We start from the raw sequence: 19,757 nt of genomic DNA on the forward strand, positions 1-19,757 counted from the left end.
AAATTGCATCCAGGTGGTTCTCCTTACTATGTACATATGGAAAGCACATTGGGGACGAGGCAAACAGCGCTTTCAAAGGACCAGGCACTGAAGCTGCCAGCGCCACACACGTGTTGTGTATGAGTGTGTCCACGTCTGCCTGCTCATTCCAGCAGGTCACCTTCCAAGGACCACCACAGTGGGAGGCGACAAGTGACCAAGCCCGCCCGACCCTGAAGGGCCCTGAAAGACCGGATGAGGACAGCGGGAAGCTGCGGGCGCGCTCCATTTCCCGGGCACCCCGCAGGGAACGCGCAGCCGGGACCGAACCGCTCATCATGAGGGAAGCGATGGCCACGCGCATGCGCCGCCACCGCTCCGGCCGCGTCCGCGGTCCGGGAGGGAAGGGGCGGGCAGGGGAGCGGGCGCGCGCTGCCGCCGCCGCGCCTGCGCGGGCGGTTCCGGGGCGGGCGGAGCGGGGCCGAGCGGAGCCGTGGGTGGCCGCGGCCGTGCCCGGCGCTCTGCGTGCCGCTGCCGCGGGGCATGGTGAGCAAGGGGCCGCTGCTGCGCCTGCTGACCGCCATCAACCGCAGGAGGATGAAGCTGCTCATGGGGCTCGCCTTCGTCGCCTACGTCGCCTGTGAGTGAGCGGGGGTGGGGGCGGGTCTGGCACGGCCATTCATTGCCCGCTGGCACGGCGCCCCCCGTGCCCTCCGCCCGCTGTGCGGGAGGGGAGGAAGAGGAAGGGGATGAGGAAGATGTGGCGGCGGCACCTCCCGCGCCCCGTTGCGCTGCCCGGTTGCGGGCGCGCCGCAGCGCGGCTGCTCCGGCCCGGCGGGGCAGGGGCTCCCCGCGGGAGGCTCCGGGCTCGGGGCTCCTGCCCTGCCGGAACTTTCCCGCCTGCGGCCGTGCCGGTCTCCCCCGGCAGCCGGCGCTCCCCTGCCCCGTCCCGGGGGCTTGCGGGCAGCCGTGCGGGCGGGACGCGGCTCCGCGAGTGTTTCCGCAGCCGCTCCTGCCCTCAGACCGCGCTTTGTCCGCCCCGATCGCCACCTGGTAGCGGTGAGCAGCCCTCAGGGAAGTTTTTCCAGGGTAGGCCTCGTGTCTGGTTTTTGTAAAATCCTCCCAAGTCCTTTGGGGATAAATAAATGTTTGTTTATTAACTCAGCGCGTAGCTGGAGTCTTGAGAGCCGGGGAAGAGGCACAGAGGTACTTTAGAAAACCTTAGAATAGCCAGTGACGGCGATGTTTATGACTTCACTTACCAGCAGTGAGTCAGATAGATTTAAAACGCTGTCCTGTCAGCACTCTTCCCGCTCTCTTGTTTCTTCTGTTGCAATTTAAATTTATTTTGTTTTAGCCGGTTTTGTTTTCAGATTCGGGTAGATTCTATGCGGACAGCACGATACCTTGTCAGTTCAGGTAGGGAGCAAGCCGTTCTCTTGGAGGCACACAGGTGTAGGTGAGCTAGCTTTGTGGGTGAGTGTGTGCATCACATTTCAGATCCTTCCTTTGGGTTTGGGAAGGTGGAGAGGTACAGCACAAGTAATTTTGTTAGAGGAGTGGTGTTTCCTACCACAGAAACACAGCAATTCCCTTCATTGCCATATGTTATGGTCTTTACTGGACCTCACTATTTAGGTACTTCTGTTACCACTGAAGTTGTGTTTCAGCTCTGACTTTCAGGACAGTTTGTCCAAATGACTTCAGGTCCCTTCCATCCTGACAGCTTAGTGTCAGTTCTTATTTTGAAGGGCTTACACGTTTTGCTAAGAGTGATAGTTTTCAAAACGAAAGTTAATAGGCTGCTGTGAAAACTGGATTTGAGTGGCAGATGACGTGGTCATTGGGACCTAGCTATTGATTATATTCTCTGGACAGTAATTGGTGTTTACTTTCTAACTTGTAAGTAAAAGTTAGCCCTAAGGAGAAGCCTTCTGACTGCTTGGTTTTTTTGGGATTCAGAAAAAAAAGTGCAGGAGGAGAGGGACTGCAGGTCAGTGTGGCAAAAACATGGCTTGAAAAGGCAATAAGTTGGTGTCTGATGGGAACTTGTTTTTTGCAAATCTAACATGCTGTGCTTTCCCATCTTTTGACTAGAGATCAAAAGTTGTGGAATCCTTAGGTGTCAGCTGCATAGTACGATATGGTAGCCGATGCCACAGCTCTATCAGATTCTAGAGAGAATATTTTTTGTTTGCTTTTCTCAGGAGTAATTATTTATGATCCCATTCACCGACCCTAAAAGGGTACTCCTCGCAATGTTACTGAATCATCGCTACGCTCTGCTTGCAGTCAGATAATGCCTGACTGAAATAGCAGAGAATCTGAGAAAACTGAGCAGCTGGTGTAGGTGTATGTGCTGGCACTTCTTACATTCCTTCTTTCTGAAGTACTCTCTAAATGACTAAGTGTTTTTAGGCTGTGCGCCTCCTTTCCATGAATTTCCATTCAGTACTAGGGCATGGGCATTCAGACTTGCAGCACATTTTACAGGGAATGGAATAGTTGGCAAGGATATTATTTTTTTTCTGAACTAGAGGGTAAGACTTTTTAGATAGTGCCATTTTGTCAGCCTGTGTGTGAAAGCCTGAGCAAATGTTTTGGGAAAATAATTTAGAAAAATGTTGTATTTCATAGAAATCTTTTGCCTTTGAATGCAAATTGGTTACAAAGGTGCCTGAAGAACTCCTCTGTGTGAGTTTGCAAACTAGAGAAAGAACTTTTTGCATGCAGTTGAAAGGCTGTGAGCTATTTCACTCTCAGGAGTCAGAGTGGCTCTCTTGGTAGTCTCACACACACACAGTGGCTGAAATGTCTTCGTTGTGCACCAGATGAAGGAACTGGTCTGGACTGAGATCACCCGTTTGTGCTACAGCAGATTGACAATGTGGGTATTCAGCAGCTGTTTGGGCCCAGCTGGAGGAGGTGGTGCTCAGTGGTGGAATGGGATAGAAGCTGGCAGTGCTGCTGGCAGGGTTGCCATCACATGCTCTGCAGGTCTGCAGTTAGCAGCCTGTCTCTGAAGTCTCCTGTTTACTTTGGTTGAAGTAGCATCATGACATGATATACACTGTTAAGAGTCATATTATAAAACCTCTACAACTCCTTTATGGCTTTCACTTGGTTCCCTAGTAGTGCTTAGAGCCAGAAAGATCCTTACTTTGGATTTGAATTGAGGTAGTCTCATTTCTGTAAGTCTAATTTATATTAGTTTTTAAAAAATCATTCACTTGAAACATTGTGCTATGCATGGTTTGTATGTATAAAAATAGAATTCAAAAGGAGCATTTCTATGTAGCAGGCAATTAAAAGCTGTTGTCACTTAAGCAACTGTTTCCTGGAAAAAGGAAGTGAATAAAGTTTAAAATTTACCTTTACCTTTTCTGTAGGCCCTGGGTGAAAGGGTGATGATGTTCCCCACTGCCCAGGTGATGAATTTGGAGATAGTGCAGCTAGCAAGCTGTCTGAATCACTCTGTAATATGTCAGACTGCTAGTCAATTTTTTATTGATACTCTTCATAATTAACTTAGTTGACTCACCTTCAGTGCTGTCTTCTTCTGTGAACATTGCCTGAGTATACTCTGCTACATATAGTGGGAAACCTTGCCTTGAGGGTGAGTTTGCTTTGCCCTTTTCTAAAGGGAAAAAAACTTATGCTCCAACTTGCCTCTGATTTAACCCCCAGCAGAATAGTGCAGGAGTGCTAATGCTAACCAGAGTGGGGTGGAGGGGAGTGTGGAGGTGGACTCAACGAATTCTTTCAGTCATGAGCTCCACTTAGATCATCTTGAAGCTGTTGTGAAACCACAGCTTCAGAACATGAGGTGATTATAGAAGTGAAATGGGTTTAATTGATTTTTGTTTCTCTGTAATGAGAAATGTAGACAGATCATAAAAGAGCAGTGAATTAAATCAATAATGTTAAAAAACTTCAGTGTCACCACAATATGAATAACTTATATGCAGGCTTGCAGGCTGAGAGTGTTATGTTTTTAAAAACCCCATTTGTGTGTTGGGATGTCAGTACATAGACACCTTCAACTCACTGCCTTGGAAGTTTTAAGAGTATATTCAGCTTTATATGGACATGCAGCCATTCCTCAGTGGTACTGTCTTTGCAGAATCAGAACCTATTTAAGTTGTTGGAAATACACGTAGAATCTTGTAGTCAGGATTTAAAGACCAGAGCTCATCATTCTGCATGGTTTGGTCTAATCTTGATGCTACTGTAAATAATCTGCTGATGTATGACAGGGCAGTTCTTAATGAAAAAGTTAAGAGCTCTATTTTGGTAAAGTAGAACAGTTTTCTTTACTCATTTGTAGATCAAATGGTTCTCAGGAAGTTTATCTGTTGCCTTGTTCCTTTTCCAAGGGGAAAATGGAATAGTAGGGTGCTGTCATGAGACCCAAGCTTAAGACCTCATTTCCTTTGTAAGATATAGCAGAGCTATTAGAACAACTTAAAAATGAAATGTCAAAATAATGTGAGGGAAGTACATCCTGTGGTATAGTGGCCTGACTTTTCACAGCATTGTTAGTTTCCATGGTTGATATCCTTTGTTTTATAGGATTAGCCATTTATTTTTGTCAGATTTTCATCAGATAGGAAGAATGCAATGTTCTCCTCTCAAAATATCGAGGTGTGAGTGAGCTTTTCAGTTTGAATCTCACCAGCCCCTTGCATGCTGCTTGTCTTGCATATGTTCAAATGTTACTTAATGTTTTGTTTTGATAAGCTTTTACTTCCACTTTTCATAGTAGAAGAGCAGTTATCAAGTTGGTCCTGCCCTATTGCTTCAGGCTGTCTCAATGTTATTCAGCATCAGAAGTCTTCCTTCCCCAGCCATTTTTGAACTAGATGTCAGGACTGGTTGGCCATGGAAGAGTTCAAAATGGTTGTGCAGGACATCAGGCTTGCTGGCTGGGTTCACATTCACCAAGTTGCCTTTCGTTTGTGGGTTTATGCAAATAAGCTCACTGTTGTAAGAGCTTCCACTTCCCTGCTCATCAGGCTTGCAACTAGCTGTACTCATGTAGCTTATGAAAATTTGTTCATGCTTCTGTTGTTTGTCAGGAGTAAATGGACTCTGAGTATGCCTTGCTAGCCATGATGTTTTAAAACAATTTTTGACATCCTGGAAAAAATTAATACCTCTCTTATCCTCTCTTATTCCTCTCTTATCTCCTTTTCATATTTGTCTTTAATCTTTTACCTCCACTTAGTATTTGTCTCTTCTGCTCCATGTGCAGGAGACAACCCTGTCATCATTCCACTCAAGGATGAACACTCGTAGAGCTTCCACCTTCTTTACCCTCTTTTTTTGCAAAGGGGAATATTTCTCTGACATTTAGATTGCTTGTCTCTTATTTTCTAAGGTTAGTTGACCAAAGCAGAGTTTGGTTGAAACTGGTAGTTTTCAGCATCTCATTTATGGACTGGAGAGAAGGAGAGGTGGGGGTTATGACATCAATTTACCTGAAGGAGTTTGTGAAAGGTAGCTGGGAAAAGTGAATTTGTTTGTTACAGTGCTGACCATTGGAACATTCTCTGAGTCCACTGAAATCAATTTTAGTTATCCAGATCAGTCAGTGGAGGAGCAGTGGTAAGAACAATATGCTGAAGATACAAGGCAGGAAGGAGTAGGAACAGAGAACTGGAAAAAAGACTTAATAGAAAATTTCAAGAGAATTTTCCATCTGGAAAACTAAGAATAAAATTCAGTTATAAAGTGATGATGCTAATTGAAATGTAAGAAAAAGTACCCTTGGCTACCTTCCCATGCAGTATGAAGCTCCATTAACTCTTGTAAAGAAGGAAAATTTGCATAATGTTATATCTCACAGCTGTGGGAGAGTATGGGCTTGCCAAGGTTTAAGCATTTGTTCTTAAGAGAGTGGAGAAATTTCCTGGTGATTGTGTTGCCATTGTTTTGCTAGTTGATGACTAGCTGAAGGGTTGACACAGAGCTGCAGTAATGCTGTCCAAGGTACAGAGAGAGCATCTTTCCCTTAGCAAACCCTGTGTCTTTGTGTCTGTGATAGTTCTCATGTGGGAAAAGCTACAGTCTGCTGTCTTTGATTTGGGGCAGGAAATCTTTTACTGTTGAGCAAGGCATCAGTTCAGGAGATGCAACAAGAACTATTTGCCATACAGAGATCTGTATAGACTTACCAGAGGTGTACTTTTTTAAAATCTTTTTTAATATTCAAGTTGTTGTACTTTCCCCAAAGGCATAATCATAAACTTCACTCAGGAAAGTGACATTTCTCAATACCAAGTTATGATTAGTAATCGTATGTTGTTATCTCCACTAATATTGCAAAATACTCTCATCAGTAAAATAATTTTCTAAAGCAAATTGACATACTGCTGGAATTACACATGGACTGCAGCTGAGGGGTTTTTTTTATTCTTATGGAATCAAGACTATAAATGGTGGTTTGAAATATATTGGGGAAATCATAAAATGGTTTGCATGAGACCTTTAAAGATGATCTAATCCAGCCCTCCACTGCCCTGGGAGAATGTTCTGCATGTTTCAGTAGAACAGGTTGCTTAGAGCCCTGTCCAACCTCATGTTGTTTACAGGTGTGGGCTATCCACAGCTTTTCTGGGCAACCTGTTCCAGGCTTGCTACTCTCATAGTAAAGAATTGCTTCCTTGCATCTTACTTAAGCCTGCTGTCTTTCAGGCTAACAGCGTTGTCTCTTAAGGGTTTTGTCACTCAGGCCTTGCTGGAAAGTTTTTCTTCATTGTTCTTGTAAGCCCCCTTTAAGTAAAGCCACAGTAAGGTATCTTCAGAGCCTTTTCTTCTCCAGGCTTTTCTAGCCAGCTCTCTCAGACAGTCCTGGTAAGAGAGGTGTTCTATTCCTCTGACCGTGTTGTGTGACCCTCCTCTGGACCCTCTCTAACAAGTCAATGTGTTTCTTGTCTGGGGAGCCCTAGGGCTGTGTGCAGGTGGTGTCTCATGAGAGTGGAGTAGAGAGGAAGAATCACCTCAATTGACTGGGTGACCACACTTCTTTTGGTGCTGCCCAGTGTTTTTGATTTGTTTTCTGAGCTGAAAGTGCACATTGCCATTTCATGTCCAGATTTTCTACCAGTACCCCCAGGACCTGCTTGACAGAGGTGCTCTCAGTCCTCTTGTAACCCAGTCTGTACTGATACTGGTGATTGCTCCAACCCAGGTGCAGGACCTTGCACACTATGAGAGTTTGCCCATTCCTTAAGCTTGTCCTTGTCCCTCTGGATGGCATCCCTTCCCTCAGTACACTTACCAGCTCAGTGTCATCTGCAGACTTGCTGAGGATGCACTCAGTGCTGTGTCTGTGTCATAAATGGAGACACTGAGCAGTACTGGTCCCAGTGCACCCCTCTGGTGGACACCAGTTGTTACTGGGCACTGAGCCCTGGGTGCAGCCACCCAGCTGCCATCTCTTGAGTAGTCCATCAAAGTCATATTTCTCCAGTTTAGCCACAAGATATTGTGTGGGAAATAATAGTTTCCTAAAGAAAATAATTGTTTTATTTATGTTATTAAATATGCAAAATAATTAAATTAAAACTTTAATGCAATTGTATTAAAAAGTATTTTATTATTTCCCTTTACATATTCTCCCTTTTTGTTAGGTTTGTGTCTGGAAACTAAAACCTTATTTCTTCCAGGAGACTGAAGTTGCTTAGTGACTGTTGAGAGTCAGATTTAAGCAAAAAAAAACCAAAAAGAAACCCAACCCCTTTTTTGAATGCTGTTGCATCTCTCTGAAATGAAAAGTTTAAACCAATTCACTTTGGATGTTCAGAGCATACGAGTTTGCTTTAAAAATTCTGATTATGACTATATCAATTCATATTATTCCTGCATGCTGTTTCTGTTGATATTGAAATCTATTTGTAACAAACATCATCTTGTCATCTCTGTATTTTGTGGAGCAGAAGTTGAAAGGTGGATGATACAGGGAAAAATCCCTCTGCTTTCAGCTAAATCTATTTAGATAAAAGTTTGTATAAAAGTTTCGTTAACAGCCCTGAAAATGCAAACAACAAAGCAATTGGGAAAGAATATGGTTTTAAAAGAGATTGTATCTGTTTTAGTACTCTATGTAGATCACAGTTTTGCTTTTTAAAATACCTGTTTTAAAATGTATGTGATGCTGAAACTAGTGATGTCACTAATAATTTCAGATTGAGTGTGTATTACTCTTGAGGGCCTGTGGTAGTCTGTGACTTGGTTTTCATGTCATTTAAAGAGACCCAGAAAGGAGGGATAAAGAGACAGGCTTCTTTTAGGATTGCGTTTTTTCCCACCTTTGGGTTGTGACAGAGTTGTTTTCTGGTTCCTCAGCCTGTTATGGATGAGTTAATGATGGCATGCAAGGTTCTCTAAGTGTAGTAACCTGTATTTGATAGAAACCTGTACAAAAAGTATTATTGCAAAGATGACAAATTTAAAGAATATTCAGATGAAAACATACATCCAATTGCTGTGTTTGGAGGACCTGGAAAGGGAATGCTTGCTATGAAATGCAGCTGGTCAGCGTTAAAAAGTCTGACTGTGGTATTGAAGTGTACATTTAATAGTAGATGCTCAGCAAAACCCTAGCCAAATACTTGGGGTTTCTGTTGTATTTTTCAAGTGTGATTTAACAGATTTTATATCTTGTGTTGTTGTGATTTGCGTTTTTGTTGTTGTTGTTGTTTTGGTTTGTTGTTGTTGTTTGGGTCATTTTTTTTTTTTTTTTTGGTTGTTGTTTTTTTTCTTAATGTAGTCATGGTTGGTTTGTATCCAGAGGATAGCTCCTGGACTGTTCCTTTTCTATCAGTATCCCTGTCATTGCAGTCCTCTTGCATTCAGCATCATTTCAGGATAGGGCTTCTCTAGAAAAACTAAACAAACTTTTAAATTTTCAGGAATGTAAATATATTCAGTAGGAACAAAACCAACACCAAATTCTTTACTCATATGTGACTAATTGCCTTTAAGGGAGGTTTGAGAAGTCTTGAAAACCTACAACAATTTTACTGTAAAACTGTGCCTGGCAGGTACTTAGAGCTTAATCTCAGTGGCTGGGGAAAGAAACAAAAAAGCATTTGGGTTTTCTACAAACCCTGAGTGATTAATGTTTAGTCAGATAAATGGAAATACCTCTTTAATAAAAATACCATGATTGCAGCATTAAGAAACCTTTTTTTTTTGCTTTTATTTATTTTATTTCTTTTTCTTTTTTTAAAAGAGGCTCTTTTAGAGAGTTCTTCATCATTTTACTCAAGAGATGATGTCCTTCCCTGGAAGCCTTCACTTTAAAGTGTAATGTCTGTGGGAATGATTAATGATTAATGTGCTTAACTCTTCATAGTACTTGCAATTAATCCTTGCAAAAATGCTACAATAAAAATTATTTCATTATTTTATGAAAAGGATGCAAAGGGGAAAAAACCACCTCAAATAGGTGTAGTCCTATTTTTACTCTTCCTACAGCCCATTAAACCAGGCTACAACAATTCAGATATTCTGCTCACTTCCCTAATGCCAATTTACTATGACCTTAATCAGTCACTGGGTGAGGTTTGCAATCCGTCTTTGAAAGCAAAACCCCTGTGTCCTTCTGTTGTAGGTGAGTGTCTGAATTGTTACAAGTCATGCTTCTGTCTAGTCCAGTGAATCATGAATTCTTCCCTTGCACAGAGTTTCAGTAGGTGGCAGGAAGACTATGTTTATGAATGCTCCCTAGCTGGATAAGTTGGAAGTTCTTCACAGAGTATGTTCTGTGTGGCTGTGGGGGATGAGGATGTTAAATCTCAGCAGTCTGAGAATTGGCACAGGACTATTATCCTGGATTAATACCTTTTGGCTTAAAAGATTTGGCTTTAGACTTGAATTTTTAAAACTGGCTTTTACAGTGAAGTTCTGGGTTGTGTTAGTGTTTGCTCCAATTTGGTCCATTAGGAGTCTCATGCTTTTGAAAGCTGGGTTTGTGTAGTGCCTTGATGATGTGGAAGATTTTTTTAACTATCTGTGTTTGCAGCTTTTGGAGCCGGAACTTGATGGGCCTGTCAAGTGGTTTTGTGATGCCTGTAAGGATTTTCATCTTGAATTTAGGCTTGTAATTTTCATCATTCTGCTTGTGGATTTGGACCTACTTACCTCTGTGTTTCCATCATTCTTGCCTGAGTGTCAAACCAGCATTGACTTGACCTTTAGGGCAAGGAAATCCTCTGTGAGCCAGGCGTGATTCTGGTTCTGCTGCTGGGTAAGCACGTTATATAAACAGCTCTGTATTTGGAAGGAAAACAGCTAAACCCACTCTTGCACAAAAATATTAGCTCTGATCCCTTCAACCTTGGTGTAAGCTCCATGGGAGCGCCAGTAGCCAAAGAGGTCCTTTTGAGAATTGCACATTCAGAATCCTTTATGAAGGCAGTCAGTATGTTGAAGTGAGTTTTTCCAACATCTCTGTACACATGAGAGACTTCAGAGTTCTTCAGATCTCTCTGTATGATAATTCCTGAGTGATAAATTTTGCAAATTTTTTTGCAATTTTTTTTTTTAGTGGTACCCAATACACTTTATGAAAGTTTAATGCAAGGTCATGTTCTCCTCCAGAACTGAGATATCAAAAGCAGTGTTTCTGCAAGGATGTGAATGCCTTTTTGAGCTTCCCTTCCCTGCTGTGGACACTGAGCACACACAAGTCACGTGTTTTCTTTTGGAAGCCAGTTCCTTGTATGCAATGTGGCTTCACTGTCTTTGCAACAAAACTGGGAGGGTGGTATTTGTTGCAACTGGCAACTCCTTTTTTTTTTTCCTTCAGTCAATTCCTATTTCACCAGCTAAACCCAGATGCTTCCTGCCACTGCATAACCACTCACATTCTGTTTTCTGTAGCCCAGAAAAATTATTCTGTGTAAGTGTAGCTCAGTCCTGTTTAACTGAAGAATTCTGTACCTGTTACTGCCAGATTGTCATCACTCATTGAAAGAAAAGTGTTTTCATTAGTGTTGTCATACATAATTCTAAAATCCTAGCCAGAGGGTGAATAACTTGAATTTACTGTGCTGAACACTGTATTCCGTTTTCACCACATTAAATTTACTTTATCTAGTTTACACAAAATCCAGGTTATTTAAAAATTCAGTTGGATTTTATGGGTCGTTTGTTCTAATACAATAAAGCTTCCCTATCTTTTCCCCAGAAGATGACAGGTGGTTTTATGGTATCACCACAGATAACACAGAGCCCTCCTACAGTTTATTTCTTAGTCTGTCATGGATTCTTTTGAGTTACTCGTGAATTACTCAGCAGCACTCAGCACTTACAAACAGTTCAGTAGCTTTCCCATCCCCTGAAGGCTAGAACAGCTGCATTACTGAATCCTCATTTGTGTCCTCCCCACTCCTCCTTCCTGGGAATGTCTCATTTCTCCTGCCTGGAAGGTGCCTGTGACTGTAGCAGTATTCTTTGTTTTGTTTCTGTAACACTTTATCCATGAGCTCATTGAGTAATAGTGATGGAAGTGTACGTACAAAGCCTAAAAGTAGGCAAAATATTTTACAGCTTACAAAATCTGTGGACACTTAGAAGTTTTCTATATGTATGGTAATACAGCATATAGGCTACTCCCTAAGACCCAGTGTAATTTGGTCCTTAGCTTGAGCCTTGTCTCTTAAAGAGCAACTCCAGAATGATTTTCTGGAGATGTTTGGAGTATATTTCTTGTGTTGCTTGTTTTGCAAAATCCCTTACATAACTGTTCCATGTTAAACTTGTTTATCTTGATGATGCAAAGTTGTCGAGTGTTCCTTGTCAGTGTAGCCTGGTTTATGGCTTCTAATTTTTTCACTTTAAACTGCATTCTATTTCCTAGTTGAAAGTTAAAAGTAAAGTCAGTGTTCTCATAGTCTTCCTATAATCTCCTAAGCCCGGACCAGTTGCATCTGTTACATCTTTTGGTCTTTGATTTTATATTGTGATATATCTTTCTATAAAACTTTCCATACAAACAGTAATAAATGAGTTTTGTTTGCTTACTGAGGCATTGTAAGTTATATTGCTTAGGTGTCTTTTGTGTTTACATCACATTATATATGTATTTAGACACAATTATATGTGCATACAAGCACTTGCTACGTTTAATGCAGGGCTCCTGAGGCACCTCTTTGGAGTGGTTCAGCTCTAGCCTGTAGTGGCCAGTCTTTTGTCACTCTGCAGTTTCCAGTTTGTGTGGTTCAGGTCCACAGGGCTCCTTTCTTGCTCTTGTCATTTTTTCCACTATCCTTAATAAACAAGTTGAGTGTTCTGATTCATCCAGTCTGTGTGCAGTCCCAAATTACAGGTTAAATAATTCCTGTGTATTTTTTTACAGTCCCATGTAATCTCATCAGAATTCCACCCATACTCTGAAACTGCGTTCTAGACACTTATGTATGGGAGGTGTATTTGTAACTTCGTTTGTGATTGACATGCTTAATGTTGTCTTAAATTCCTTCTGATGATAATAAGAAAAAATTACTTCAGGTGCTGCTATATGACATTGTAATGTTTTCTCTCTTATTTTCCAGCTGTATGGGGAAACTTTGTCAATATGAGGTAATGTATAAAATTTTTGTATTGACTATCCTTATGTTTAATAAAATTAACTTACTTTCCTATCAATATATATAAAACAGGGAGAAAAACAGCAGCTCACGCTGTTGTTTGGTTGCTAAGCAGCTGATACCATTTTTTTTAAAATACAAAGTGTTCAGTCTCAAAATTACTGTATATTTTCTATAGATCTCATCTGGAATTTTACTGACACTTCATCTGATTTTCTTTGCACAAATTCAGCTTCTGATTTTGACCAGTTGGTTGGCATACCTATTTGTATAGGTTTGGATTCTGCTTTTCCTTAGCACAGACTTGACTGTATCTCAGTGATAATGTGGGCTTAAATATTGAAGAGCAGCACATTCTCCACTGCTTCCCATTATTAAATTTCTATACCTAGAATCAGAAATGTGCTTCGGAGAGTTTTTCCTCCTCCACAGTTAATTGCTAGAAAATCTGATGATTTAACTGCTGAAAAGCAGAAAATCCTGCATTGTCCCCTAGAATTTTTTTCCTTTAGAAACAGAAAGACAGTATGTATGCAGAACATGCAGATTTCCACATTTCTGCTTGCATGTGAATTTGTCCTGCAGGAAAATTCCCTGGGAAGACACAGCTGCAAAAGAAATTGAAGAGAATATGGCGACAGCTTGTTCCCTACAGCAAAGTCATTGTGTATAGAGGACAGAATATTTTACCATGTTGTTTTGCTAGCAAAGGATTTTGGTTTTCTGTTGCCACTTCTAGCAGCACATAGTAAGGAAAGCTTGAGACAAAATAAGAATAATAATAATGAATTTTTTCTAGGCTCTAATGCACCCATGACAGCTTACCCTGGGAGTCTCTTCCTATCCCAGGTGGGCCACTCTGCTCCTCTTGGAGTTTCCCACCCTTGATGCAAAGAGTGCTCAGCTGTCAGGCAAACAGCTGCTGGGCTGCTGTGGGTTGCAGATGGAGATATCAGTTAGATTACCATGTTATCATGACCAGTGAACTGTGGCAGCTTAGCAGCTGTTACATGAGCAGCTGAGCATTTCTTACAAAGGACAAGAACCTCAGAGAGGGGCTTGAGGAGGACAGGTGGGTGTGGGATCCTGATATTCCTGTTTATTTCCTGATAGGCTGTTTTTAAAAATTCTGTTGCTAGCTGCCTCTGAATTCTTATTTGAGATGTCCTTTTTAGAGCTGTTGAGGGTGAAAATTATTTCTGAGGGACTGATGTTGGTCCTCAGCCAGTAAGATTGTCTTTGTTAGGAGGAAATGCTCATGAAAAAATAGATTGCTGAGTTGCCAGTCCTTGAGTTGTAGGATTTTACTGTGAGTAAAAAACAGTAGGAACTATTTTTGAGGGGAACTTTTCAAATTCTGAGGGGGTTTCCATATTTTCCTTCCTCACTTATAAGAGAGGAAAGACTATGTTCCACAGTTGTTTGCATAGTTTTTTGTAAATTTCTGTTACTTGGGTAAACGTTTTCAAAATCCTCCAGAATAGCTTAATACCACTTCCTCATAGTACATTCATTCAACATTAGTTTCAGGGTTTTTATTGCCACTAGTGCAATAAATGACAACTTAGTTTGAACAGATGGTTCAGGGAATGTGTGTCTTACTGTTGGAATTTACTATATTCTTTAGAGATACAAATGAATCTGGTCAATAAGGTCTTTGGCTCAGTAATAGTTGACTTTCTTAAAAAGTGAGAGTTTTACAGAGGGTTATGAAGGGAATCATTGCTTTAACTTCTAACAGTGTGGTGTATATATATATATATATCTGCTTAACAAAGGATCTTCTGTTTCTCTAGGTGTAATGAGTTCAGGTCCCAAGTAAAGGAGCTCTGTTTTTCACTTGAAAGAACTGCATTTAATGTTGGATACCCATGATTCCTCTAGTATGCAAAAACTTTAACTACTGTGAGATAAATAATTCCCCTTTCAGAAGGTTTAATTGAAAAAAACCCCAAAAACATAGTAACACAAATGTTAGGAAAATTGCATAACCTTTTATACAAGAGGTAGAATTTAAAAATACATATTCTACACTTGTAAAAATTTACTCAAAAGTGAACATAACTGAGACACTTTACCCAATTAGATGCTAAATAAGACCACACAGATTTGTACAAGAAACTGGCATTTTTAGACAGTAGTCTATTTTCATGAGTTACCACAGCATACTTCATCCTTGGCCTCATGTCAAATGAGTAACATTTGTGTGAGAAGTCAGTGTTGCCCATCAGGCTGTTACTGAAGATGTGTTTTAGTGCAGTTGGGGGTTTTTCCCATGTGTTTGGAAAAGTTCAAAGTCAAAGTGGGATACATTTGCCTAAGGGAAAAATTGTCAGCATACAGTAAGCAGAGACCCTCAAAGAGACATTTTGGGCCTTTGCACAGTAAATTTGCACTCAAAACCAGTAATTAGACACTTTTCTAAAATACAGGTAATTTTCTATGTAAAATGAGTGTCATTTTTATTTGTACTGATCTTTCCTGTGGGCTTGGTTCACTTTCTGCCAAACTGATGGATTTCAATGGAAATTAGACCATCCTCTTTAATTTGTTCTAATTGTGTTTTTGAAATAATACTAACTTGAGGTGCTTTGAGAATGCTGCTTTAATATAATGCAGGTGCAGTGGAGCAATTATTGCTTAGGTGGATTATTTTTTTTCTTTTCTTGCCCACAGGTCTCTTCAAGAAAATGGGGATCAGAAGGTGGAAAGTAGAATAGAGGAGGTTAGTTTGCTAATAGTTGTAATCTGTTTTTTGAGTACTCCATTTTACTCATTTCATATTGAAGTGGTATATTTAGTTTATATTTAGTTGTATCTCCTTACTCTTGATTCTGCTAAAACCAAATCATTGGATTTTTGTCTGTACATAAGTTTTTGAACTGTTCTTTGCTCTAGTGGAGTTTCTAACATTGATCTCTAATTCCACTTTATTTTCATTAAAACCTTTCTTGATAGTGATGGATCTGCTGATCCATTTGCTGCAGAGACTATGGTAGAATCCTCCCAAGAACTGTTTTATTTGTAACTTAAAGGATGTGCACAAATTTGTTCCTCTGACTGCCTTACAAAACGTGAAGTATTTACAAGCATTACAAATTTGAAGGTGCCCAAAATTGCTTTGCTTTGTTCTTAACTAATGAATAAATACAGCAATGTTTGTGGCTGGGGAGGGTGTGCAGTGCCAAGGCTTTAAGCACAAGTCCTGGCAATTTCTGGAGTGGATATGGGGACTGAACTTACTGGTGGTTCTGGACTGCTGTACCAATACCTCTGAATTTCCATTTCAGGCTCAGTTTATTGTGAAATATTGAGAATGTTTCTCCAAATGTTTCAGCCTTCCAGTGTAATAACAATAAAACAAAGTATTAAATGGATAGAGGAGTCCTTGAGGTGGATACCCCCTTACCCTTGTGTGGGTTTGTGTTCCTGTGCTAGTGTAGCCTGGTCTGCCTAGTGTCTTGTATTCCAGCAGGTTTATATAGCAGTTGTTCCTCTGGACACAGTGAGCAGCCTACTGAAATTGCTTAAAATCAGTGGAGAGCTTGTATTCTTAGTGTCTTTTGCATTCCTCTTTCTCTTTATTTTTTGATTGGTTGGTTTGAATTTAAAAAAAGAGATTCTGCTAGGTGTTGCAACAAGCATTGTGAAAATTCCAGTTGTTTAAGAATGGTGAAATATTTAAAATTCAATGTGTAGATCAGAGTTACTGTAAGGTGTGAGAAGTTGGACATTTCTTCATCTTATTTTTAAAGTTGCACTTGTATAATGTCTTACACCATCAGAATAACTGTTTCAAGAATTATTTGCTGTTCCACAGAGCTAAATATTTAATGAATATAAATGATAACACCATATTATTTTCTCTTAACATGAATATGCAGCTTTATTCAGCTTATGAAGTTACTGAATTGTCTAGCTCTAACCAGAAGTATTTGTATAAAACAAATTAATGGTGGTTGCTGATGTGCTGCCACTTAGCACCAGTTAGAACCTCTGACAGCTTTCAATTTATGTATAGCCCAAGAGGGTAAATTTTGAAATTTTGTGACAAGGCTTTAGTAAACTTAAAAACAAGAGTTCAAGGACTCATGTTGAAATTCAGCAGGATTATTAGAAATTTGGGTCCTGTGATAAAGAAATTGAAACTGATGCCAGCCTAAATGATTCTCTTTTCTAAAGCCATGAAAATGCAAACAGAAGTCTTGGTAGGTGAACTATATTTTCTAACAAATTTCAAGATTCTATTAAGCCTAAATATAACCTCGAATCATGATGTAGAACATACTTAGGTATTTAAATGTGATGTATCTTTGAATTTGCATAGCATGTTCTGAGAGAATTACAGACATTTCACTGGAGCTAATGCCCCTCTGACTGTGTCCTCTGTGTGCTTGTCTGTTGTCCATTTAAGTAGTTGATGTTTCAATTACTGTCCCATTGTTCTGTTGCTGGATATAGATTACCTTTGACAACCTCAGACAAGTCACTTATGACTTCACTTTGTCAAATAGGAATCATAACATTGGATGTCCTTGTCAAGACTATGGTACTCATAGCCTTGATGTTTTGTTTTCAATTGTAAGTTAAGGGATTTCATTTCACACTTTTCTAGGTGATTTGATTTTTGGTGGAAAAGGTTCAAGGGTTTTTTATGTAAAGAGGCTTTGAAATGTAAGTTTCTTGGAGTGTCTTCAGTAAAGATCTCCATAGGAGACTGCTTGCCATGATTTCTGCTCTAAGGCAACTTCCTATGTGTGTCTTTTGTGATGTGAATCCTATTTTATTCTTCAAAGAATATGTTTTTCCTTTAATTTAATGTTTTTCCTTTAATTTAGGTTGTTGCACCTCTAAGGGAGAAAATCAAAGATCTGGAAAAAAGGTATGTCATCTGCTGAATTTGGGAAGCAGCTCAAAGGCACTTTTTTTTTTTTCTGTAGCAATCAGTTCTGCAGTTATAGGCTTGAAATAAATTTTTGTATATACCTTCAGAACCTTTGATTTATTGTCATATATAAGTGGTGGCAGGGCATTGAATGCTGAGACATTAATGGTTAAGGTATTCTGGCTGATTGATACTACCAAGTCAAGCTGGGTGTCCTGGACTCTGTAAAGTTCAAATCCTGTGGAGGTATTTGCTATTTGGAGTCCAGCTAATGAATGGATTTCTGTGGTTTATGTCTGCTAGGACATACTGGTTTCATCTTCAAGAGACTTAAAGTGTGTTTTGCCACACTTTTCCCATACTTGTGCTTGGTTACTCTGCTTCAGCTACTGTGCAGTGACTTGCTTGTGCAAGATTGCTTGTGCATCTTAGCCTGTGTGTGTGCTTTGGATGAGCCTGGCTGACCTGCTTCTCTCAGGATCTGTAAGGGAATGTGTTACCCATCACACTCTGCCTGCTCACCCGTGTGTCACATCAGTTCTCTGATTTCATCACAGAATGAGGTCTGGTATGGCAGTGGGAGCTGGCAGCTCTGACAAGGACATGCTGCTTTTGCCAGTGGTGTAGGGTTTTGCAGGTGACACTGTTGGTGTCCCAGGCAAGGCAGAGAGTGCTGCATTCCAAAGGGTTAAGACTGGATTGTCCAAGCAGTATCAGTAAGCCCTTGTGGGGTGTTGCATACTGGTGGCTGTGCCCTCTTCCTCTGGAGAGGGGGCAGAATACCATTGCTGCTGGCCAGAGGTGTGCTTGACACCTGCAGTACTTTGGTGTTCAGAGTTTTGTCTTGCCAGTGAGCAGCTGCCCCTCCTCCTCCCACCCCTCCTGGGCTGTAAGGAAAAGAAAAAAGGAAAAAAAAATCAGTTATGTTTTTTACAATTGATTTGAAAGGTTCAGTGACTTGTCACATCCAATTTATTTCAGTGAGAATACTGAGCTGGTTGCTCATCTCTTTAAGTGCACGTGAACTTCATAGGTTGAACTAGGTGTATATTGGCAATGTGAAACAAATTGTCAAACAATTGGCAAATGTGAAACAAAGTGTCACCACCTTGCTAATTACAATATTAAATTGATTTATTTAATCTTTGTTAATAGTCCAGTAAGCCTTCAGCTTCAGTTGTGGGTAATTCAGGTGTTTTCTTCTGCTGTCCACAGAAGACCTTTGTGAGAGGGTATCCCGATTGACTCTTTCTTATTAAATAATTGTTGTATTTTTTCAAAAGAGCATTGAGTTGTTGAGTAGAACCATTAAGTTAAAACTTCTCCCACAAGCCATATAAATACTATTTTCATGTGTATTGATAAGTCTTGTTTCAGAACTCTAGGAAAAAGGAGAAGGAATCAAGATATTTTTTACCTCTGTATGAGCCAATCTGGAAATTATACTTTGAGAAAAAGGGTGCTCTTATTATTGTGTTTTTATTATTTTTCAAATGATGTAGCCCTTTACCTCTGGTGGTTTAGCTGAGTGTGGGTTGTTACAATTAATATTTTTTAAATTTTATATCTGTGTGAAGTGGCAGTAAATGACTACTCACTGTCACATGCCTGAAAGCTGATCCTGCTTGCAAAGCTTATTCTAGTGTCAATGTTTTCTTACTTCATAAGCTGATAAAACTTGAAAGCAAGCCATCTTCATGCTTTTGAGAAGCAGGAAAGACAAGAATTCCTTAATGCTAGTCTCATGACTGGAGATTGTTTAACTGAAGCTAGAGCTGTAAAGTTTTTATAAAGAATTTGTGCAGCAAAAGCATTGCCATGTTGTGATCAAAGCAAGCATCAAGTCAAGATGCTTTTTTGTTGCCAAAAGGTTTTTGGCTGCCAGACTCTATCCCACTGGCTCTAAACTGCTCCTGGTGTAATAGAAGGAGCAGAAATGGTTGTGAGGTCCTTTGGCAGCAATATGACCCCAGGCTGGATTACTACAACCTTACAATAGTGGTCTTCAGAATGGAGGAGAGAGATTTGCCTTGCATCTAGTTATTTGGCACTTACACTTATTTTGAACTTCATAAATCTCTTGTTATGAGTGAATTTTCCTCTCTATCTCAGAAAGGATATGGATTCTACATCTGCATTGTGCTTGTGCACTGTCTTTCATTTCTTCAGCAAAAATCAAAGAAATTGTTAGTGATCTGTACAGTGATGTAAGGCAAGAGTAGGTAGCTTCTTTTTCAGTCTCCCTGTGTGGCTGACATTGGAAGGTTCCATTGCCATATTTCCCCTGTCTGAGA

General features: G+C 40.4%; 1 protein-coding gene across 2 annotated transcripts in view; it reads left to right on the plus strand.

Annotated features, from left to right (window-relative positions):
- Positions 1–452: 452 nt before the first annotated feature.
- UXS1 (UDP-glucuronate decarboxylase 1) overlaps positions 453–19,757 on the plus strand; it is a 54,744-nt gene continuing 35,439 nt past the window's right edge. The window contains exons 1-4 of one of the 2 annotated variants that reach the window (XM_064710096.1): positions 453–619; positions 12,543–12,570; positions 15,255–15,303; positions 17,417–17,460. In XM_064710096.1, the coding sequence (XP_064566166.1) occupies positions 523–619; positions 12,543–12,570; positions 15,255–15,303; positions 17,417–17,460 (218 nt within the window). In that variant the 5' untranslated portion in view covers positions 453–522. Of the gene's footprint in view, positions 620–1,049; positions 1,069–12,542; positions 12,571–15,254; positions 15,304–17,416; positions 17,461–19,757 lie in introns of those variants that run through there. The other variant, XM_064710100.1, reaches the window with a different exon arrangement.

The sequence above is a fragment of the Zonotrichia leucophrys genome, chromosome 1 (genome assembly GCF_028769735.1).
Source record: "Zonotrichia leucophrys gambelii isolate GWCS_2022_RI chromosome 1, RI_Zleu_2.0, whole genome shotgun sequence".
NCBI classification, from domain to species: Eukaryota; Metazoa; Chordata; class Aves; order Passeriformes; family Passerellidae; genus Zonotrichia; species Zonotrichia leucophrys.